General features: G+C 42.9%; 1 protein-coding gene and 1 pseudogene across 3 annotated transcripts; both read left to right on the forward strand.

Annotated features, from left to right (window-relative positions):
• LOC112632430 overlaps positions 1–24,512 on the forward strand; it is a 70,840-nt pseudogene that overhangs the window by 21,864 nt on the left and 24,464 nt on the right.
• Positions 11,112–16,341, forward strand: LOC112633489 (tubulin beta-8 chain-like). 3 transcript variants are annotated; one of them, XM_025400160.1, is made up of 4 exons: positions 11,112–11,138; positions 14,519–14,630; positions 14,709–14,819; positions 15,302–16,341. In XM_025400160.1, the coding sequence occupies exons 3-4, from the start codon at positions 14,759–14,761 to the stop codon at positions 16,339–16,341; spliced, it is 1,101 nt and encodes a 366-aa protein (XP_025255945.1). In that variant the 5' UTR covers positions 11,112–11,138; positions 14,519–14,630; positions 14,709–14,758. The 3 variants fall into 3 exon arrangements, with proteins under 3 accessions (XP_025255945.1, XP_025255943.1, XP_025255944.1); XM_025400158.1 differs by lacking the exon at positions 11,112–11,138 and adding an exon at positions 14,194–14,250 and having other exon boundaries at positions 14,522–14,630; XM_025400159.1 differs by lacking the exon at positions 11,112–11,138 and adding an exon at positions 14,194–14,217 and having other exon boundaries at positions 14,594–14,630.

Here is a 24,512-nt window from a genome sequence, read left to right on the forward strand (position 1 = left end):
TGAATCTAAAAAATTTAAGGTAGAGACAGAGTAAGGGGCAGAATAGAAGCCTACACCCTCGTCCCCCACACAAAAACACCAAATTCTCACAATTCACTACATTCAAGAAGCAGTGGTCAAAGGGACCAAAAAGTGGGCGAACAATCCCAGTACCTGGCATCAACTTCATGTCACTGAAAGAGACATCGGAGAAGACAAGCAAATGACAGTCTAGAAGCACGGATGCCATCTCTTTTTCAACCACCAGTAGTGGCCACATGGTGAGAGACCGGGTGATTGGGAGAGGGAGAGCACAGGTTGTGAGGCTTTGCAATAAACTCAGTACTACCCTGTCACAGTAAAAAGCAGAACCAGACTGTACTCAGCTGACATGTGCCAAAAGAGGGAGCACTTGGACTGGCCCTAGCAGGAGGATAATCTTCCATCTCAGTGTTGGGAGCTTGAGTCTTTACAAGCCTTGCCGTCATGACTGGATGTGCTATCAGACCTTAAGAGAAATGAAGGGGCAGTCTAGGCCACAAAGACTTCAATTATTAGGCAAGTCATACTCCAAGCTGGGCTCGGAGCCAGGGGAATGTGGAGGGTGGGGAGAATGTGGCCTCCTGAGACAACAGCCAGAGCAGCTAAGGGAGTGCTCACAACACCACTCCCCCACCCCCCACCCAGCAGCAGCCACACAACACAGAGAAACCTGTGAATTTGGGAGAGGGAGAGCACAGCGACTGGGGGACTTAACATTAAAGTCAGTGCTACCATGTCACTAAAGACTTGGCAGAATTCCTCACCTGCTAATTAAAGAACCCCTGTACCCAGAATAAAAACAGTGATACCCAGGCAATACACTGTGGGCACTGGGCTCTGAGAACTGCCAACTTCAGGTGTGACCCAGCACATTTCCAGCTGTGGTAGCTACAGTGAAAGACTTCTTCTGTTTGAGAAAAGCAGCGAGAAAAGTAAAGGGAACTCTGTGCTGCACCTGATATACCAGCTCAGCTACATTGGGGTAGAGCACCAAGCAGATTCTTAGAGTCCCCGAGTCCAGGCCTAGGGGCTTGGTCAGCATTTCTACACTCACCCTGGGCCAAAGGTCGAGTCCCAGGCATTGCAGAATTTATCCCAAGCTAACCAAAGAGACCTTGGGCTTTAAGTGAGAAACTGATGATGATTTGGCAGAACCCCCACCATGAGCCAGTGATGTTGGCAGTCATGGAGGAGGCTCCTCTACCTGCAGACAGGGGAAGGAAGAATAGAAAGTACTTTGTCTTATGCCCTAAGTGCCAGGTTAGCTACAGTAAAATAGAAGAGCAGGTAAATTGTGAAGATTCTATGCTTTAATCTCTGGCTCCCAGATAGCATCTGTGGACCCACTCATGGCTAGGGGAACTTGCCGCCCTATAGGCAGAGACACAAACCTGGCTGGCTTTGCCATCTACTTATCACAGAGTCCTAGGGCTTTGAGTAAACTGATATGGTAGTCAAGTAGTGGTTACAGTGGGCCTTGGGTGAGACCAAGTTCTGTGCCTACTTCAGGTGTGAACCAGCACAGTCTCAGTGGTGGTGGCCACAGGGGTGCTTATGTTACCCCAACCCCAGCTACCCATGCCTCAGCACAGAAAGAGAGACTCTGCTGGCTTGAGAGTAAGTAAGGGAAGACAACAAGAGTCTCTACTTGGTGAATCAAGATAATTTTTCTTGTTTTCTTGTTTGTTTTTGTTTTTGTTTTTGACATGGAATTTCACTTTTGTTGCCCAGGCTGGAGTGCAATGGTGCGATCTAGGCTCACCGCAACCTCCACCTCCCAGGTTCAAGCAATTTTCTTGCCTCAGCCTCCCTAGTAGCTGGGATTACAAGTATGCACCACAACGCCTGATGAATTTTGTATCTTTGGTAGAGATGGGGATTCTCCATGTTGGTCAGGCTGGTCTCAAACTGCCGGCCCTAGATGATCCACCCGCCTTGGCCTCCCAAAGTGCTGGGATTACAGGCATGGGCCACCACACCCGGCCAAGAGAATTTTTCTTGATGCTAATCCAAGGCCACCATGGCAGTACCTCTACGTGTTTGCATAAACTACTGTGTTATTGGGCTTGGGACCCAAGTCTCTTTGAATACCTGGAAAGTGTTCCCAAAAATAATGGGCACACATGAGCCCAAACTGTGAAGACTACAATAAAGACTGAACTCTTCAATGCCCAGATATAGATGAACATCTACAAGCATCAAGACCAACCAGGAAAACATGACCTCACCAAACAAGCTGAATAAGGCACCAGGGACCAATCCTAGAAAAACAAAGATATGTGACCTTTCATACAGGAAATCCAAAATAGCTGGTTGAGGTAATTCAAAGAAATGCAATATAACACAGAGAAGGAATTCAAAATTCTATCAGATAAATTTAACAATGAGATTGAAATAAAAAGAATAAAGCTGAAATTCTGAAGTTAAAATGCTATTGTCATAGTGAAGAATGGATCAGAATTACTTAAAAGAATTGATCAAAGAGAAAATAGATTTAGTGAACTTGAAGCCAGACTATTTAAAAATACAAAGTCAGAGGAGACAAAAAAAGAATAAAAAATAAAGCATGCCTATGGAATCTAAAAAACAGCCTTAAAATAGCAAATCTAAGAGTTATTGGCCTTAACGAGAAGGTAGAAAAAGAGATAAGAGTTGAACATATATTTAAATAAATAATATTTCTAAATAATTCCTCAACATTTGATATCAACATTCAAGTAAAAGAAAGTTACAGAACATCAAGCAGATTTAACCCAAAGAAGACCACCTCAAGGCACTTAACTGAACTCTAAAATGTTAAGGATAAAGAAATGATTCTAAAAGCAGCGAGAGAAGAGACACAAATAACATTCAATGGCACTCCAGTACATCTGACAGCAGACTTTTCAGGGGAAAATTTACAGGTTGACATACTACAAAAGCCGAAGGAAAAAAAAAAAAAAAAGACTTTTACTTTAGAATAATGTATCTGGCAAAAACGTCCTTTAAACTTGATGGAGAAATAAGAACTTTTCCCAACAAACAAAAACTGAGGGATTTCATTAACACCAGACCTGTCGTACAAGAGATGCTAAAGGGATTTCTTAACCTAAAAGAAGAAAAGTTACTGAACAATAAGAAATCATCTGAAGGTACAGAACTCACTAGCAATAGCACATGGAAAACCACAGAATATTATAACTTGGTAATTATGGGGTGCAAAAATCTCACATAGAAAGAGTAAACAATAAACCAATAAAAAATAATAACTACAACATATTTCCAAGACATAGACAGTAAAATAGGGAATGAAGAGAAACGACAAAAAGTTTAAAAGAATGGCCATAAAGTATAGAGTTTTTATTAGTTGATTTGCTTGGTTTCTTTGTTTATGCAGTGTTAAATTGTCCACAGTCTAAAATAATGTATTAAATTATTTTCAAGCCTCATGGTAATTTGAAATCAAAAAGTGTACCACAGACGTATAAAAAGTAAAAAGCAAGAAATTAGATTATAATACAAGAGAAATCACCTTCACTAAAAGGAAGATAGAAAGAAAGGAAAGAAGGAAGGGACGACAAAAATCAATCAGAAAACAAATAACAAAATGGCAGGAGTATGAGACTTGGACACAGGAAGGGGAACATCACACACCAGGGCCTATTGTGGGGAGGGGGGAGGAGGGAGCGATAGCATTAGGAGATATACTTAATGTAAATGACGAGTTAATGGGTGCAACACACCAACATGGCACACGTATACATATGTAGCAACATGGCACAGGTATACACATATATACATACATATGCACATTGTACACATGTACCCTAGAACTTAAAGTACAAAAAAAAGAGCTTATCAATAATAACTTTGAATGTAAATGAACTAAATACTCCAGTCAAAAGAAAAATAGTGGATGAATGGATAGAGAAGCAGGACAATAATCTGTGACCTACAAAAAAAAAATACTTTACCTATAAAGATACATTTAGACTGAAAATAAAAGGATGGAAAAAGTTATTCCATGCCAATAGAAACCAAAAAGAGCAGAAATGGCTATACTTATACCAGACACAAATAGATTTCAACAAAAGACTGTAGGAAGAGATTAAAAAGGTCATTATGTAATAGTAAAGACATCAATTCATCAAGAGGATATAATAATTAAAAATATATATAAACCCAATACTAAAGCACCTAGATAAATGAAGCAAATATTGTAAGAGCTAAAGAAAGAGACCTCAATACAATAATGGCTGGACACCTCAACACCCTACTTTAGTCATTGGATAGACCTTCCAGACAGAAAATCAATAAAGAAACATCAGACTTAATCTGCAGTATATAACAAATGAACCTAATAGATATTTACAGAAAATTTCATGTAGAAGCTGAAGAATACACATTCTTCTCCTCAGCACGCAAGTTATTCTCAAGGATAGACCAAATGTTAAGTAACAAGTCTAAAAACATTCCAAAAAATTGAAGTAATATCAAGCATTTTCTCTGACTACAGGGAATAAAACTAGAAATCAATTAAATAAAAAAGGAATTTCAGAAACTATACAAACACATGGACATTAAACAATATGCTCCTGAATGATTAGTAGGTGAATAAAAAAGAAGAAAATAGAAAAATTTCTTGAAACAAATAATAATGGAAACTTTTCATACCATAGCAAAACCTATGGAATATAGTAAAAGAGGTACTATTATAAAAGGAAAATTTATAACTGTAAGTGCCTACACAAAAAACAGAAAAGCTTCAAATAAATAACCTAACAATACATCTTAATTAATTAGAATAAAAAGCCCAAACCAAACCCAAAATTAGAAAAAAAGAAATAATAAAGATTAGAGAGGAAGTAAATAAAGTTAAAATGACGACAACAAGGCAAAAGATTAATGAAACAAAAAGTTGATTTTTTTGAAAATCAAAACAATTGACAAATATTTAAACAGGCTAACTGAAAAACAGAGAAGATACAAATTAGTAAAATCAGAGGTGAAAAAGGAGACATTAGAAGTAATGCTTCAGAAAATCAAAGGATCATTAGTGACTACTATCAGCAATTGTATGCCAACAAAATAGAAAACCTAGAAGAAATTAATTCTTAGACACACACAACTTACCAAAATTGAACTAGGAAAAAATCTAAAACCTGAACAGATGAATAACAATTAACAAAATTAAAGCCTTAATTTAAAAAGTCTGTAGGACCAGACTGAAAAATAGAGAAGGAAAGGACAGTTCCAAACTCATTCTTTGAGGCTAGTATTACCCTGATATCAAAATCAGACAAAGACACATTAAAAAAGCAAACTACAGGCCCATATCTGAGAACATTGGTTCAAAAACTTGCAAAAAAACTAGCAAACTTAATTAAACAATACATAAATAGGTAATTCATAATGACCAAGTGTGATTTATCCCAGGAATGCAAGGATGGTTCAATATACAAATCAATCAATGTGACATATCACATAAACAGAATGAAGGGGCCGGGCACAGTGGCTCATGCCTGTAATCCCAGCACTTTGGGAAGCCGAGGTGGTTGTATCACCTGAGGTCAGGAGTTTGAAACCAGTCTGGCCAACATGGCGAAACCCTGTCTCTACTAAAAATACAAAAATTAACCAGGCATGGTGGTGGGTGCCTGTAATCCCAGCTACTCAGGAGGCTGAAGCAGTAGAATCACTCAAACCTGGGAGGCAGAGGTTGCAATGAGTTGAGATCATGCCATTGTACTCCAGCCTGGGTGACAGAGGGAGACTTCAGACTTCATCTCAAAAAAAAAAAAAAAAAAAAAAAGGGGGGGATAAAATCCATATAATCATTTCAATTATGCTAAAAAATTATTTGATAAAATTTTATGTCTTTAATACCAAAAACCCTTTGAAAACTGGGTATGGAATGAATATTCCTCAACATAATAAAAGTCATATAGGACAGACCCACAGCTAGTATCAGACTAGGTGGGGAAAAACTAAAAGCCTTTCCTCTTAAATCTGGAAGATGACGAGAATGTCCACTTTTACCACTGTTATTCAAAATAATTCTGAAAATCCTATCTGGAGCAATCAGACAAGAGAAAGCAATAAAAGGCATCTCAATTGGAAAAGTAGTGAAATTATCTTTTTTTGGCCAATATACAATCTTACATTTGAAAAAGCATAAAGACTCCTCTGATAGGGTTTGAATGTGTGTTCCCTCCCAAATTTCATATTTAAATGTAATTCTCAATGTTGGAGGTGGGTCTGGTGAAAGGTGATTTAACTATCAGGCTAGATTACTCATAAATGGCTTAGCGCCATCCCATTTGGTACTATCCTCATGAGAGTGAGTGAGTTCCTATAAGATCTGGTTAATTAAAAGTGTGTAACAACTTGCCCCTCTGTTTTTTGCTCCTGTTTTTTCCCTGTGATGTGCAAGATTCTGCTTCAACTTCTGCCATGACTGTACACTTGCAGAGGCCTCCACAAAAGTGCATGCAAGTGCTATGTCTTCTCTACAGCCTGTAGAATCATAAACCACTTAAACCTCCTTTTAAAAACATAACTTACCCAGTCTCAGGTATTTAAGTTATGCAAAAATAGCTTAATACAGAAAATTGGCACCAAGGAGTAGAACATTGTTATAAGAATACCTGAAAATGTGGCATCAGCTTTGTAATTGAGTAAACAGGCAGAGGTTGGAAGAGTTTGTAGGACTCAGAAGAAGACAGAAAAATGAGGGAAAGTTGAGATTTTCTTAGAGACTGGTTGAATGGCTGTGACCAAAATGCTGATATTGATCTGGACAGAGAAGGTTGAGCTGAGGAGATCTCAGATGAAAATTAGAAACTTATTAGGAATGAAGCAAAGGTCATGCATGTTATCTTAGCAAAGCAGTTGGCTGAATTTCTGTCATGCCCTAGGGATACATAAAAGTTTGAATTTGAAATTGATGATTTAGGGTTTCTGTTGGAAAAATGTCTAAGCAGCAAATCATTTGAGATGTGGCCTGGCTGCTTCTAACAACCTATGCTCACATGTTCTAGCAAAAAAAAAAAAAAAAAAAAAAAAGTTGTAACTTATACTTACAGGGGAAGCATAGTGTAAAAGCTTGAAAACTTTGCAGCCTAGTCATGTGGCTGAAAAATAAAAAGTTTATATAAAAGAGGAACTCAGGAAGGCTGTGGAGCAACCACCTGTTAGAGATATTTGTATAACCTAAAAAAAGCAAGTGTTGATAGCCAAGACAATGGGAAAGAGGAATTGAAGGCATTTTAGAAATTTAAAAGGCAGCCCTCCATCACAGGCCCTGAGGCCTAAAAGAAGAGAATAGTTTCTGTGATCAGACCCAGGACCTGCTGTCTTGGGTAACCTTGGAACATGGCTCCCTGCATCCTGGCCACTGCTTCAGCTTCAGGTATAGGTCAAATTGACCCAGGGCAACTCCAGTCACTGCTTCAGAGGGTGCAAGCCATAAGCCTTGGTAGCTTCCATGAGGTGTTAGGCCTGGGAGAATACAAAATGCAACAGTTGAGACTTGGGAGCCTCCACCTTTATTTCAAAGGATGTATGAAAAAGCCATGGTGTGCAGGCAGAAGCATGCTGTAGGGGTGGAGCCCTCATGGAGAACCTCTACTAAAACAATGGAGAAAAGAAATGTGGGGTGACAGTCCCCATGCAGGCTCCCCACTGGGGTATGGCCTAGTAGATCTGTGAGGAGAGGATCACTGTCCTCCAGAGCCCAGAATGGTAGATATAGCTACAGCTTGCACCTTGCACCTGGAAAAGCCAGAGGCACACAATACCAGCCAGAAGCACACAATATCAGCCCATGAGAGCAGCTGTGGGGACTGAACCATGCAAAGTCACAAGGTTGAACTTCCCAAGGCATTAGTGTGCCCTGGAAATGGGACACAGAGTCAAAAATAATTATTTTGGAGCCTTACAATTCAATAACTGCCCTTCTGGGTTTCAGATTTTCATGGGTCCTGTGGCCCCTTTCTTTTCGCTGATTTCTTCCTTTGAGAATAGGAGTATTTACCCAATGCCTCTGCCCCATTTGTATCTTGGAAGTACCTAACTTGTCTTTTATTTTACAGGCTTATAGGAGGAAGAAACTAGCTTTGTTTTAGATGAGACTTTTGACTTTTGAGTTAAGGCTGAAATGAGTTAAGATTTTGGGGATTATTGGGAAGTCATGATTTTATTTTGAAATATGAGAAGGATATAAGATTTGGAATGACCAGGGGCAAAATGATATGGTTTGGGTGTGTGTTCCCACCAAAATCTTATATTGAAATGTAATCCTCAATGTTGGAAGTGGGCCTAGTGGGGAGGTGATTGAATCATAAGGGCAGGATTTCCATGAACAGTTTGACATCATTTCCTTTGTTGCCATTTTCACAATAGTAAGTTTTCATGAGAGCTGGTTATTGACAAGTGTGTAGCACTGCGCCCCTGCCCTCACACTTACCATGGGATGTGCAAGCACTGGATTTATTTTCCACCTTGATTGTCAGTTGTCAGAGGCTTCATCAGAAGCAATCACCAGTGCTATGTTTTCTGTACAGCCTGTACAACCATGAGCCAGTTAAACCAATTTCCTTTATAAATTAACCAGTCACCAATTATTTTTATAGCAATGTGAGGATGACCTAATATATTCACCAAAAAACTATCATAAGTAATAACTTGAGTAAATTTGCAGAATACAAAATCAACACACATAAATCAGTAGGATTTCTATATGCCAACAGTCAACAAATTGAAAAAGAATTAAAAAATGTAATACTATTTGCAGTAGCCACAAATAAAACAAAACGTGTGGAAATTTACCAAAGAAATAAAAGTTCTCAATAATTAAAACTGTAAAACACTGATAAAAGAAATGAAAGAGGACCCAAAAATTGGAAAGATGTTTTTATGCTCACAGATTGGAAGAATCAGTATTTTTTAAAATGTTCATACAATCCAAAGCAATCTGTACATTTCATGCCATCTCTATCAAAATAACAGGCCAGTGGCGGTGGCTCATGCCTGTAATCCTAAAACTTTGGGAGGCCGAGGTCGGTGGATCATGAGGTCAAGAGTTCAAGACCAGCCTGGCCAACCTGGTGAAACCCCATCTCTACTAAAAATACAAAAAAAAGTTAGCCAGGCTTGGTGGCGGGTGCCTGTAATCCCAGCTACTCAGGAGGCTGAGGCAGAGAATTGCTTGAACCCAGGAGGTGGATGTTGCAGTGAGCCAAGATCGCATCACTGCACTCCAGTCTAGGTGACAGAGTGAGACTCCATCACACACACACACACAAAAGACATTCCTCACAGAAATAGAAAAAAAAATTTAGATGGAAGAAACACCCTAATAGCAAAACAAAACTGGAGGAATTCCATTTCCTGGTTTTAAATTATACTACTAAGTTACACTAAGTAAAACAGCATGACACTAGCATTAAAAACAGACATAATGACAAATGGAACAAAATAGAGACTTTAGAAACAAACTCATACAGCTAAACTAAACTTATTTTCAACAAAAGTGCCAAGAACATACAATAAAAATTAAGACAGTTTTTGTAATAAATGGGCTGGGAAAACTGGCAAGCCATAGGCAGAAGAATAAAACTAGAACCCTATTTCTTGCCACATACAAAAATGAAATTAAAATGAATTAAAGACTTAAACCTAACACCTCAAATTATCAAACTTTTACAAGAAAACATTGGGGAAACTCTTTAGGGCATTAGTTTGGGCAAAAATTTCTTAAATAATGCCCCATAAGCACAGACAACTAAAAAAAACATGGACAACTGGGATTACAGCAAGTCAGAAAGCCTTTTTAAAGTGAAGGGAACAATAAACAACGTAAAGAGAAAATCCACAGGACGGGAGAAAATATTTGTAAATTATTCATTTGAAAAGCAATTAATAGCTACATGATATGGTAAGCTTTGTGTCCCCACCCAAATCTCATATTGAATTGTAATCCCCAGGTTTTGAGGGAGAGACCTGGTAGAAGGTGATTGGATCATGGGGGTAGTTTCCCCCATGCTGTTCTTCTGATAGTGAGTGAGTTCTCATGAAATCAGATGGTTTTATAAGGGGCTCTTCTCCCTTTGCTTCACATACATGCTCTCTCACCTGCTGTCATGGAACATGTGCCTGCTTCCCCATCTGCCATGATTGTAAGTTTCCTGAGGCCTCCCCAGCCATGTGGAACTGTGAGTCAATTAAATCCATTTCCTTTATAAATTACCCAGTCTTGCCAGGTGCGGTGATGCATGCCTGTAATCTCACCACTTTGGGGAGCCGAGGCAGGTGGATCACAAGGTCAGGAGTTCAAGACCAGCCTGACCAAGATGGCGAAACCCCATCTCTACTAAAAATACAAAAATTAGCCAGGCATGGTGGCAGGTGCCTGTAATCCCAGCTACTCAGGAGGCTGAGGCAGAGAATTGCTTGAACCAGGAAGCGGAGGTTGCAGTGAGCCAAGATTGCCCCATTGCACTTCAGCCTGGGCAACAGATCAAGACTTCATCTCAGTAAATAGATAACCCAGTCTCAGGTAATTTTTATAGCAGTGCAGAAACAGACTAATACACTACAATATATTGAGTTCAAAAATTCTGTAGAGAAAATGTAATAATCCAATTAAAGAGTGGACAAAAAATTTAAATAGACATTTATGAAAGAAGACATACAAATGTTAAACAGGCAAATGAAAAGGTGCTCCACATCACTGATCATTATAGAAATGCAAATCAAACCCAAAATGAGATATCATTTCACTCCAGTTAAGGTGGCTTTTATCCAGAAGTCAGTCAAAAACAAATGCTGTTGAGTATGTGGAGTGAAGGGAACCCTTGTACACTGCTGTTGGGAGCACAATTAAGGACAGTTTGGATGTTCCTGATTTAACTAAAAATAGAGCCACTATATGGTCCAGCAATCCCACTGTTCAGTATATTCCTAAAGGAAATAAATTCAAAGACATATTGTAAATCAAAGACATATTGGCACTCTCATGCTTGCTACAGCAGGGTTTATAACAGCCAAGATTTGGAAGGAACCTAAATGTCCATCAACAGATGACTGTTGATAGAGAAAATGTGGTACATATACACAATGTAGTACTATTCAGCTATAAGAAAGAATGAGAGTCTGCCACTTGCAATAACATAAATGAAACTGAAAGTCTTTATGTTAAGTGAAATAAGTCAGGCACAGAAAGACAAATGTCACATGTTCTCACTTATTCATGGGTGCTAAAATTCAAAACAATTGGTGTCATAGAGATAGAGAGTATAAGGATGGTCACCAGAGGCTGGAAAGGGCAGTGAGGGAACAGGGGGATAGTGGGGATGCTAAATGGGTAAAATAAAATGGTCAGAAAGAATGAATAAGACATTATTTGATAGGACAACAGAGTGATTATAGTAAAAAATAATTTAACTTACATTTTAAAAACCTAAAAGAGGCTGGGCACGGTGGCTCAAGCCTGTAATCCCAGCACTTTGGGAGGCCGAGATGGGCAGATCACGAGGTCAGGAGATTGAGACCATCCTGACTAACCCGGTGAAACCCCGTCTCTACTAAAAAATACAAAAAACTAGCCAGGCAAGGTGGAGGGTGCCTGTAGTCCCAGCTACTCGGGAGGCTGAGACAGGAGAATGGCGTAAACCCGGGAGGCAGAGCTTGCAGTGACCTGAGATCCGGCCACTGCACTCCAGCCTGGGCAACAGAGTGAGACTCCGTTTCAAAGAAAACAAACAAACAAACAAAAACCTAAAAGGGTATAATTGGATTGTTGATAACACAAGCTATAAATGCTTCAGGGGTTGGACACCCCATTTTTTATTATGTATTACTGCATGCCTGTATCAAAGTATGTCATGTACCCCCATAAATATATACACCAACTATGTACTCACAAAAATAAATTAAAAACTGAAATTAAAATTAAAATCAAAGGGAGGAGGGTATAATGAGGAATGTGTGACCCGTGGCTTGAACTACCTTTCAGGTGAACTTTGAAATGTCCTTATCCAAGAAGCGGGGTCCATTTAGTCAATAGGAGCTTAGAAAATAATTTTTAGTTTATTAGCAGAGAAAAGGATTTTTAATCCTGAGCCATAACTCTCAGTCAATCGATCCCTCCAGGGAACCCCGTTCTTTGCTCTGGAGATAAACACTATTTTTCTTTTCCACTGAATAACACCACATTTCAAAATGGGGGGAAACATCTTGAAACAAAGAGGTACAGCCTCATTAAATTTGATTTGCTTTCAATTGTAATTAATTTAATCACATGTGTTCTAGAATTTGTCCTTAGTCTTCTCCTACATTAGGCCCACGATCTGTTGAATTTGCTCAGCTCCATGCTCAAAAGCAGGAAATCAGTTTGAATTATTTAAAAACCTCATTGTGGCTGGGAGTGGTGGCTCATGCCTGTAATCCCAGCAATTTGGGAAGCCAAGGTGGGCAGATCACTTGTTGTCAGGGGTTTGAGACCAGCCCAGCAAACAGAGTGAAACCCCGTCTCTACTAAAGACACAAAAATTGGCTGCATGTGGTGATTCATGCCTGTAATCACAGCTACCTGGGAAGCTGAGGCAGGAGAACTGCTTGAACACAGGAGGTGGAGGTTTCAATGAGCCAAGGTGGTGCACTGCACTCCAGCCTGGGCAACAGAGCAAGACTCTGTCTCAAAATAATAATAAATAAATACATAGGTACTCACAAGGCATCTAGAAGGTTAATACTTATGGTCTGAAAATAGCCACATTTTTTAGCTGGCCACAAATTACAATTGCAGAGTATTTGTGGCCATACAAGACACCTTCTACCAGATCTGAAAAGTGTATAAATGTCCTAGGAGTACAGCAGGTTTTTGGTAAGGATTAATATTAATGAGCTAGCTTAGGTCAATGGGTTAATGGGTATTGTTAAAACAAATAGCCCCTGACTTTAGTGAGTACACCTGCACCTTCCAAGTTTAATTATAACTCTTTCTCTTTATAGTTACTTACAAGTAGAGACACTAACAAAAGACGGTACATTCCTGCTCTTGTTTTCTGAGAGTGTCCAACTCTGTAATGAAGTCATTTCTAATAAACTTGCTTCTTTCATTGTACAGACTCACCTCAAATTTTTTCCTGCACAAGATCTAAGAATCCTACTTTGTGGTCTGATTTAGGACCCTCTTTTCTAGCAACATCTTTCAGCAACACCTTGAAAGGACACCAAGACAAGACTCCCACTCCAAGGAAAACAATCCACACAGAATCAATCAGCTGACACCTGCATGCTCTGTGCCTGACATGATCCAAACAGTCAGCAATTCTCCCCTTCTCCAGTTAAACCTGTCCAACATCCAGGTGAGAACTGGCAACTCTAATGTACTCAGATGCCTTTCTGCAGGAGATTCAAATATTTCCTAATGCTCACTGATACCTTCACTGGTTAGATCTGAAAAAATGTTTACCAGAAGAAATAACTCCTGAGTTTTGGGTCATCTAAACACCTGCAAAGTGACAATGGCCCATCTTTCACAGCAGGCATATCGCAACACCTATCCTCAGCTTGAAGAATCCAATATTACCTTCACTCTGTGTGGAGACCGCGGTCCTCTGGAAAGGTGAAAGGGCTAGTCCTACTCTGAAGAAGACTCTAGCTAAATCAGAGGCCTGACTGTCTCTAACACCCATAGCTTACTGAGAGTTTGAACTGCTCCAAAGTAAAACTTATAACGAAGTCCTGTCGAGTTAACATATGGAAGGCATTTCCTGACCACAGATCTCCTAACAGAGGAAAGCACTCATCAATTACAAAAATATGTCATCAATCTAGGGCAGGTGCAAGGCACTCTGTGAGTATGGAAGCTAGAGTCCTCCCCTCCCATATGGGAGGAAAATTCAGTTTCAGTTCAGCTAGGGATTTAGTCTTAGTAAAGACGTGGGAGGAAGTTCTCCAGCTGACCAGCTTTCCCCAATGTGGAAAGGACCTGAGCTCTCCAACAGAGGGATTCACAGGTGGATACACCTGTGTGGAAGTAAAGCTGTTGTTTATTCTGGGAGCTGAATCCGAGGCTGAGGGAGGTTGGTGCGGGGCTATTTCAGCATCGGCGGAGGGCAGGCTGGGTCACTGCCTGTTTGCTCCTCTTCCTCGCGTTTCTCCTGCTGCCCTGATCCCGCCTTAGCCATGAAGGAGATCGTGTTCATGCAGGCTGGACAGTGTGGGAACCGGATCGGCGTCAAGGTTGGCAGCTGGGTCTCTGAGGGCCCAGCTCAGGCCTGTGGGTGGCCAGGGAAGATGTTGGCAGTGGCGGGGTCGGGGCCCCTGCACTGCAGCCCCTGGGCTCCCTGCCGGGGGCGCAGTGGGACGACTGGGCGGCTGGCGAGTCGGCCGGGGTGGACCCCAGGGACACGGCGGCCTAGGGATGGGGGTGCGGGTGAGGGTGGGGGTGGGAGAGGAGCTGGGGCATCCCCGTGGCTCAGCCCTGGCGTGTCTGGTCCCTCCCATCTCGCAGTTCTGGGAGACAATCTCTGATGAACATGCCATCGACTCCACTGGCACCTATCAAGGGTACCACCAGGGGCAGCTGGAGCGCATCAACGTGTACTACAACGAGGCCTGCGGTGAGACCCCCGACCTTCCCCCACCACCCTCCTGGGAACGCAGCCCTCCCCTTGCTCATGCCCTCCTGCCCCTCTCAGATGGCAGGTACGTGCCCCGCGCTGTACTGGTGGATCTGGAGCCGGGCACCATGGACTCTGTGCGCTCTGGGCCCTTCGCGCAGATCTTCAGGCCAGACAACTTCATCTTTGGTGAGTTGTGGGTGAGGACTGGGGTGAGGTTCTTTAGCGGCTCAAAATCTAGGAGTGCCCCAAGCGGTGGGAATTGTGGAGCCAGGGCCCCCGAACACCCTCCTATCCTCTGAGTCAAGTCGCTCCACTTGCCTCCTAAAAGGGCTTTGGGAGGAAGGCCCAGGTGTCTCCTCAAGGTGAAGAGCTACTGATGTAAACTCCCTGCAGGGAGCTGAGCTGGGGCCATGGCTACTGCCTTCCCTGAAAATGGGCAGGAGCCACCCGCAGCGAGATCTGTTAGCTGTCTCAGGTTTGACTCCTGACTTAATTTCTAACAGGGGAAGTTACTGTCCTGTAACTCTAGGGGAGGGGGTTTCATTTGCTCCACCTCCAGGGCGAATGGTGCTCTCACCTCACACGTGACACTTGGCCTCTTTTGCATTCTGGTGACCACTGATGACCATCTATATGGCCATCGAGTGACTGGCTGTACTGTCTTACAGGTCAGTGTGGGGCCGGAAACAACTGGGCCAAGGGGCACTACACAGAAGGTGCGGAGCTGATGGAGTCAGTGATGGAAGTTGTCAGAAAGGAGGCTGAGAGCTGTGACTGGCTGCAGGGTTTCCAGCTGACCCACTCCCTGGGTGGGGGGATGGGGTCTGGGATGGGTACCCTTCTGCTCAGTAAGATCCGGGAGGAGTACCCAGACAGGATCATAAACACATTCAGCGTCCTGCCCTCGCCCAAGGTGTCCACCACGGTGGTGGAACCGTATAACGCCACCCTGTCGGTTAACCAGCTCATAGGAAATGCAGATGAGACCTTCTGCATAGACAACCAAGCGTTATTCAACATCTGTTCCAGGACCCTAAAACTGCCCATACCCACCTATGGTGACCTGAACCACCTGGTGTCTGCCACCATGAGTGGGGTCACCACGTCCCTGCGCTTCCCAGGCCAGCTGAATGCTGACCTGCGGAAGCTGGCCATGAACATGATCCCGTCTCCCCGGCTGCATTTCTTCCTGTCTAGTTTTGCCCCACTGACCAGCCGGCGCAGCCAGCCCTACCGGGCCTTGACTGTGACTGAGCTTACCCAGCAGATGTTCGATGCTAGGAATATGATGGCTGCTTGCAACCACCGTCATGGCCGCTACCTCAGGGTGGCTGCCATTTTCAGGGGTCGCATAACCATGAGGGAGGTGGATGAACACATGTTCTGCCTCCGAAATAAAAAAAGCAGGGACTTCGCTGACTGGCTCCCCCACAACGTCAAAACAACCGTCTGTGACATCCCACCCCGGGGGCTAGACAGGTCAGCCACCTTCATTGGGAACAACACGGCCATCGAGGAACTCTTCAAGCGTGTCTCTGAGCAGTTTACAGCACTGTTCCGGTGCAACACATTCCTCCATTGGTATACGGGCCAGGGGTTGTATGAGATGGAATTTACTCAGGCTGAGATTAACATAAAAGACCTGGTGTCTGAGTACCAACAGCATCAGGATGCCAAGGTGGAGGAGGAGGTGGAGTTGGAGGCCTAGAACTTTTCTTTTCTAGGTAAAGGGGGGAAGCAGTGTGGATTCTTTACTGTGTTCTGACTGCCATGTGTCACTACGCACTTGTTCGTTTGTGTCTTCACCTCTCCTCCTGCTGCATTTCAAAACATTTTCATAGTATACGATTTTGCCTAATAAAGCTTTCTCATAGCATCTGGCTTCACCTCCAACTTCTTTCTATGGGCCCTCCGGCTACTGCTGCCATGTGTGCATGGTTGTCCTGCAAGGCTGAAGCCATCTAGGTTTATCACACGCCCAGGAACAAGCATTCCAGTTACTCCAGGAGGGGTGGGCATGGGCTGTGGACATGGCAGACAGGCTTCACATGAACTTGGGGATGTCCTGGGCCTTGGGCGGCTGCGTGGTGGAAAACCTGGTCCTGAAGGCAAGCTTTGGCTTATCCCATGTACCAAACTTCTAGGGGACCAGCTGGCCCTCTGTTTCTGCAACTCTAAAAGTGATCAGTGACCCTGGTGGGCAATGTCCCCAAAGTCCCATCCCAGCATAGAAATGTGGTCAGGCTCTGAACCAGCAATGAAGGGTGGGCAAGCAGGACCCCAGCCGCTCCATCACCATGATGGCCTGGGTGTGTTTGTGTGGCCTCATTCTCTTGAGGTGGACATGGGATATCTGGCAGGGACGAGTGGGCAGGAATCAAGCCCAGCATATACTCACATGCACTGAACCCTATGTAGAAGGGAATTAGGTCCTGGGGGCCATAGATGGCAGTTACTGGGCCTGTGTGCTGGGGGCAGTCTCTCTAGAGGCACAGATGGGGTTTCTGAGCAGGACCTGGGGAGACGGGCAGGTGCTCACAATGCTGCTTCCCCCAACTGGCAACCAGTGAGAAAAACCCCCGAGTGGAGGTCTGACCCGCCCCAGTCTGGAGGGCTGATGCTCTCTGGAAAAGTGGCTAATGTGTACTGTCTGCTGTCTCTGTCCCCCACTCCAAAACTTCAGGGCAAAAATAACCCAAGATTGTCAGGATGAGACTGGTGAGGGTGGCACCTTTGGGGATAGGTCCTTTAGCCTGGCAAAGTCTCCTCCCCAGGTTTCTCGGGGAGCCTGGACTTCAAAGCCTGCTTTGGGGGAGCTGTCAAATAAGAGATGTGTGTGCGTAAGCTGGGGCCAGGCAGCATGCACGGACAGTGGTTTTCTACCTGGCTCTTGTAGAAGTTGTCCATGGCCTGCGTGATGACCTCTTGGTAATTCCCACCCCACCCCCATCACGCAGATAAGATGAAGCCAGCATAGCCTGGGGATGGGCCGATGTAGAGGTTCTACCCCAGGTCCCCTGGACATACCCACCTGCCTCCGACATGTCAGGGAAACAGGTGAGGCCCCTTTTTGTTCTCTGAATGTTGACAATGGTGTATTGCAGCCAAATGGGAACGGGCAGGCAGGAGAGTGCCTCATCTGGAAAGAAGTGGCTCCTAGAAGCAGCTGGGAGAGGGGAGAGGTCCCCCATACTCCCCCCCAACCTGTTCTTGGAGCAGGAAAAGGGGCCTCTGTGACAGCCCTGCTCATTGGCTCTCACTCTGAGGGGTGTCCTTGCCCAACCCAGGTGTGCACCCATCTGAGATGGCCTTGCATGGACCTGGTTGGGAAGGTTCAGCTGCAGCAACCACTGGAACCTGCCCACACCTAATGTCTCCACTCACACATGGGGCTAGATGCTCCTCCCTCCTGTAGCGGTTCAGCCAGAGTGGCAGAGGGGGCAAGTCACTGCTGCAGTTCCCACCTGGGTCTGAGTGGCGGTCAGGCTTGGTGCCCATGTATTTCCCAATTACCTGGTTCCATCTGGGGGCTTCATGGACAGGAGTGGTGCTTTTCCAGGCCTCTTTTCCATATGCCAGTTACAGGCCCAAGTTTCCCAAGTTTCTGGAGCCCCTCTTCCAGCCTGGTAAGCGTGGTGTGTTGTAGGGGAAGGACATCAAGCCTACAGGCAGCAGAACCAGTCTGGGTATGTTCTCTACCCCTGGAGGCCCCTGGTTATTTACCTCCTTGGGTGAGAGTCAGCTTAGGTTCTCAACATTCTTGTAGGACTTCAGAAATGTACAGACGGGGGCCGAGGAGGGAGCAGGGGCTGGGACTGGCAGCTGACAGCGTAGTGGGGTTGTAGGGCTCAGATTGGTCTTGCAAGAAATTCAGGGAGGCTTGGATTTGCTGAAGCTCTAGACAAGCTTGGGCTTGGATATGGAAACAGTATGGAGCCGGGGCTCTTCTGCATGCTGGAGTCTGAGTATTTGCACCCTGGTGCACCCACAGGTGTTCCTCACCTGGAGAACAACTGTGGCTAGAAGCCGGGAAAGTTGTGGAGGGAAGAGGAGGATGCAGGAGTCTCAGGGCAGCCCCAGCAGCCAGGCAGGGCCTCTGCAACTGAGAGGCAGATCCAGCCTGTTGGCCACTTAGAAGCTGCTTGGTCAGCTGCAGATCACCTGACTTCTGTTCAGCAGTAAATGGGGGTTGCAGAAGCACTTACCTTCTGGGACTTCTGAAGGTCGAAGGGGCAGCACACCCCACGTGCTGAGAAAGTGCCGAACTCAGGCAAGCTTCTCCAAGAGCACCACATCAGATTAACATCCAACCTGTACAGGACACCATCAAATCTCCCCATCCCTCATTCCAACTGAAGAAAAGGGAGTCTCTGTCCTAGGGTAGCAAGCACAGGCATATCTATGCAGTGGGCACACGGCCCAGGTTGGGGAAAGGCCCTTGGATACATGTTGGTTTTACCAACCATCTTGGGTTTGGCCTGGACCCCTGCACCCCAGGAGGCCGGTAGCCCCCTGCATGGGACAGGATTGGGAGGTGGGTGGGAGGGCTGAGCTTTGAGGGAAGCTATTATTTGACCTCATGGGAAGTGGTGCAGGTGGTTGTTGGTGGCTCAGTTTCGCAGGACCTGGGTGATCACCCAAGGAGTGAAAATTGCCTTTTTATGAGAAATTGCCAAAGTTGATGCAAGCTCATCAGTTGAAAAGGTGAGTAATGCTGACAGGCGGCTTCACCTGCCCCTTCCCCACAAGTAACTGGTGTTCAGAGCTGGATTTTGGTTCCTTCCCAGCCTTTCACCTTTGCATGTGGCTGTGTGTATGTACTTTTGTGTGTACACACACATTTCCTGGAGGGGTTACTTTTATTTTTTTATTTGGGAGCATAACTAGTGAGGCAGCCTGATACTTGCTTATCTTGTCTTTTAAGCATAGAGTCCTCTATGGAGTGGGCATCGGGGACTTACTGGCTGGCCTCTGCCAGCTGTTTGGCTGCCCCAGTTTCTGCCCTTCACAGACATGCTGGCCACCTGGTGTGACATTCAGTGGCCTTGTTTGCAGCTAGTATGATGAGACAAGTTGATCAGGTACATTATAAAACTGAAAAAGCACACAACATGCAGAGGGAAAGGAATAATGACCATGTGTGTACTGCTCTGCTCAAGTCCACATCACATGACTGAGACGACAAACATTTTTTCACCTAACATTTGGGCCCTGAGAAAGGGCATTTATGTTTTGCTTTTTATTTATAACAGAGTTAGAAGAAATACTACCAGGCTTTCTTTTCCATTTTCCCCAACTCCCACTTTGCCTCTCAAGTTTACCTACCCCAGAGAGAAAGCGGAGCTCGCCTGGTTAATGAGAGCCTGAAATTATTTGAGTCAGGCCACTGTGTAAAGGTCATACTGCTTCTGTCTCCTTGTGCATCACTTGCTCAGCTCAGGTATTTCATAGCTCCCTGTATACATGTAGCTGTGTTACCCTCCTAGCCTGCTTTCTTGGTTTGATACATGCCTGAGAGCATGTGGGAGCTCTTAAGGTCTAGGGTCATGGGAGGACTGTTCTGCCCACTCCAGCTCATCTCTCCAGCTTGGCCTGCATGCATGCCTTGCTCCATCTGATTCCAGAGCAGGGGATGGGAGGTCTCACACTGATCTCAATCTCAGCCTGCATGTATGACTTTCTCCATCTGATTCCAAACCTCCAGGAGTCAGAAAATGAAGCTGGTGTCCAATACAATTCTCCCGGAGAGCACAAAGTCCAAGATTTGGGAGCTGAGTGTTGGCCCCCTAAAATCTTCCAGAAACAAAACCAGTTGGCTGGATCCATGTTTTACCACAATCAAATTCTCAGGGCCATCAAATACAATAAATGAAAAAAAAAAGCCCATCCAAAGTCAGCAACCTCAAAGATTGAAGGTACATAAACTGAGAAAGTTGAGAAAGAATCAGTGCAAGAACCCTGAATGCCCCAAAAGCTGGAGTGCTTTCTTTCCTCCAAATGGCTATGTTGCCTCTCCAGGAAGGGTTCTGAGCCAAGTTGAGATGGCTAAAATGACAGAAATAGGATTCAGAACATGGATAGAAATGAAGATCATTGAGCTACATGCATACATTGAAACCTAATACAAGGAAGCTAAAAATCATGACAAAACAGTGTAGGAGCTGACAGACAAAATAGCCACTACAGAAAAGAGCATAACTGATGTGATAGAACTAAAAATTCCAGTCCAATAATTTTATAATGCAATCACAAGTATTAACAGCAGAATACACCACATAGAGAAAAGAATCTCAGAGCTTGAAGACTGGCTTTCTGAAATAAGACAGTTAGACAAGAATAGTGAAAAAAAAGAATTAGAAGAAACAAAACATCCAAGAAATGTAAGATTATTCAAAGAGAATGAATCTATGACTCACTGGTATCCCTGAAAGAAATGCAGAGGGTGGAAGCAACTTTGAAAACGTATTTTGGGATATTATCCATGAGAACGTTCCCAACCTAGCTAGAGAGGCCACATTCAAATTAAAAAAATGCAGAAAGCCCCAGTAAGAAACAAGATCATCCCTAAGACATGTAATCATCAGATTCTCTGAGGTTGAAATAAAAGAAAAAATGTTAAAGACAGCTGGAGAGAAAGGTCAGGAAACCTACAAAGGGAAGCCCATCAGACTAAAAGTGGACCTCTCAACAGAAACCTTACAAGCCAGAAGAGATTTGGGATCAATATTTAACATTCTTAAAGAAAAGAAATTCCAACCCAGAATTTCATATTCAGCTAAACTAAGATTTATAAGCAAAACAGAAATAAGAAGATCCTTTTAAGACAAGCAAATGCTGAGGGAATTTATTACCACCAGACCTGCCTTACAAGAGCTCCTCAGAAAAACACTTAATATGGAGAGAAGAGACTGTTACCAGCCACTACAAAAACACACTAAAATACCCAGACCAGTACACTATAAAGCAACCACATAAACAAGTCTGCAAAATAAACAGCTACCATCATGATCGCAGGATCAAAACCATACATTTCAATACTAACCTTACATGGAAATGGGCTAAATGCCCCAATTGAAAGACACAGAATGGTGAGATGGATAAAGAACCAAGACCCATTGGTATGCTGTCTTCAAAAAACCCATCTCACGTGCAACAACGCACATAGGTTAAAAACAAAGGGATGGAGGAAAATCTACCAAGCAAATAACAGAAAAAAAGCAAGGATTGCAATCCTGGTTACTGACAAAACAAAATTTAAAACAACAAAGATTAAAAAAAAAAAAAAAAAAAAAAAAGAAGGGCATTACATAATAGTAAAAAATTCAATTCAGTAAGAATATGAAACTATCATAAATATATATGCACCTAACTCAGAAGCACCGAGATTCATAAAGCAAGTTCTTAGAGACCTTCAGAGAGACTTAGACTCCCACACAGTAACAGTGGGGGCTTTAACACCCCCTGACAATATGAGATCATTGAGAAAAAATGAACAAAGATATTCAGGACTTGAACTCAGCACTGGATCACATAGAGCTGATAGATATCTACAGAACCATACACCCAAAACCAACAAAATACATATGCTTCTCAAAGCTGCATGGCACATACAAACCAATCACATAATTTGAAGAAAGGCACTCCTCAGGAAATGCCAAAGAATTGAAATTGTAACAATCTTTTGGGCCACAACGCAATCAAACTAAAAATCAAGACTAAGGAACCACTCAAAAGCATACAATTACTAGGAAATTTAATAATCTGCTCCTGAATGACTTTTGGGCAAATAATAAAATTAAGGCAGAGTCAAGAAGTTCTTGAAAACTAATGAGAACAAAGATACAGCATAGCAGAATCTCTAAGACACAGCTAAGGCAGTGCTACGATGAGAATTTATAACACAACATTCCAACATCAAAAAGTTAGAAAGATCTCAAGTTAACAACCTAACATCACAAGTAAAATGACTAGAGAACGAAGAGCAAATCCCAAAGCTAGCAGAAGACAAGAAATAGCCAACATCAGAACTGAACTGAAGAAATCTGAGACATGAAAAACCATTCAAAAGATCAACAAATCCAGGAGTTGTTTTTTAAAAAAATAATTGATAAAATAGATAGAGCATGAGCTAGGCTACCAAAGTAAAGAAGAGAGAAGATACAGATAAACACAATAGGAAATGACAAGGGGGATATTTCCACTGACACCACAGAAATACAACCAACAATTAGAGAATATTATGTATGCCTCTATGCACATAAACTGGAAAAGCTACAGGAAATGGATAAATTCCTGGACACATACACCCTCCCCTGACTGAACCAGGAATAAATTCAAACCTTGAACAGACAAATAATGAGCTTTGAAATTGAGTAATATCTTTCCAACCAAAAAGTAGCACAGGACAAGAAAAATTCACAGCTGAATTCTAACAGATGTACAAAGAACAGCTGGTTCCATTCCTGCTGAAACTCTTCTAAAAACTTGGGAGAAGGGGCTGCTCCCTAACACACTCTCTGAAGCCAGCATCATCCTGATATCAAAACCAGCAGAGACAGAACAAAAGTAGGAAACTTCAGGCTGATATTTTTCATGAACATCAATGCAAAAACCTCAATCTCAGCAAAATACTGGCAAACTGAATCCAGCAGAACATCAAAAAGCTTATCCACCATGATCAAGTAGGCTTTGTCCCTGGATGCAAGGTTAGTTCAACATATGGAAAACAATAAATGTGATCTATTACATAAACATAACTAAAGACCAAAACAACATGATTACCTCAATAGATGCACAAAAGGCCTTCAATAAGATCCAACAATCCTTCATGATTAACACTCTCAATAACCTAGATATTGAAGGAACATACCTCAAATTAATAAGAGCCACATATGACAAACTCACAGCCAATATCATACTGAATGGGCAAAAGCTGGAAGCATTCCTCTTGAAAACTGGTACAAAACAAGGATGCCTTCTCTCCCCACTCTTATTCAACATAGTATTGAAAGTCCTGGCCAGGCAATCAGGCAAGATAAAAAAAATAACGGGCATACAAATAGAAAGTCAGGAAGTCAAACTACCCCTGATTGCAGATGACATGATCTTATACTTAACAAATCCCATAATCTTGCCCGCAAAAGCTCCTTAAGCTGACAAACAACTTCAGTAAAGTCTCAGGATACAAAATCAATGTTTGAAAATAACTAACATTGCCTATACCAACAACCACCAAGCCGAGAGCCAAATAAAGAACACAATCCCACTCACACTGCCAAAGAAAAGGACAACATTCCTAGGAATACAGCTAACTAGGAAAGTGAAAGATCTCTACAAGGATAACTATAAAATGCTGCTCAAGAAATTAGATAATACAAACAAATGGAAAAAAAATTCCATGCTTAAGATTTTAAAAAGTCAATATTGTAAAAATGGCTATACTGCCCAAAACAATTTATAGATTCAATGCTATTCCTGTTAAACTACCAATGACATGCTTCGCAGAACTAGAAAAAACTATTTTAAAATTCATATAGAACCAAAAAATAGCCTGAATAGTCAAGGCAATCCGAAACACAAAGAACAAAGCTAGAGGCATCAGGCTACCCAATTTCAAACTATACTACAGGCCTACAATAACCAAAACAGCATGGTACTGGAACAAATACAGACACAAACACAAATGGAACAGAATAGAAAACTTAGAAATAAGGATGCACACCTAAAACTAAACAACTATCTGATCTTTCACAAACCTGATAAAAATAAGCAATGGATGCCACTGCACTCCAGTCTGGGCAACAGAGCAAGACTCCATCTCAAGAATACAAAAAACGACGACAAAAAACACCCCACAAGCAATGGGGAAAAGATTCCCTA

This window comes from Theropithecus gelada, chromosome 10 (assembly GCF_003255815.1).
Source record: "Theropithecus gelada isolate Dixy chromosome 10, Tgel_1.0, whole genome shotgun sequence".
In the NCBI taxonomy this organism is placed as follows: Eukaryota; Metazoa; Chordata; class Mammalia; order Primates; family Cercopithecidae; genus Theropithecus; species Theropithecus gelada.

Coding starts and splice junctions, on each gene's coding strand:
- LOC112633489 (XM_025400158.1), top strand. CDS start 14,194: ATGAAGGAGATCGTGTTCATGCAGGCTGGACAGTGTGGGAACCGGATC. Junction 14,631..14,708: donor GTACTACAACGAGGCCTGCG/GTGAGACCCCCG, acceptor TGCCCCTCTCAG/ATGGCAGGTACGTGCCCCGC. Junction 14,820..15,301: donor GCCAGACAACTTCATCTTTG/GTGAGTTGTGGG, acceptor ACTGTCTTACAG/GTCAGTGTGGGGCCGGAAAC.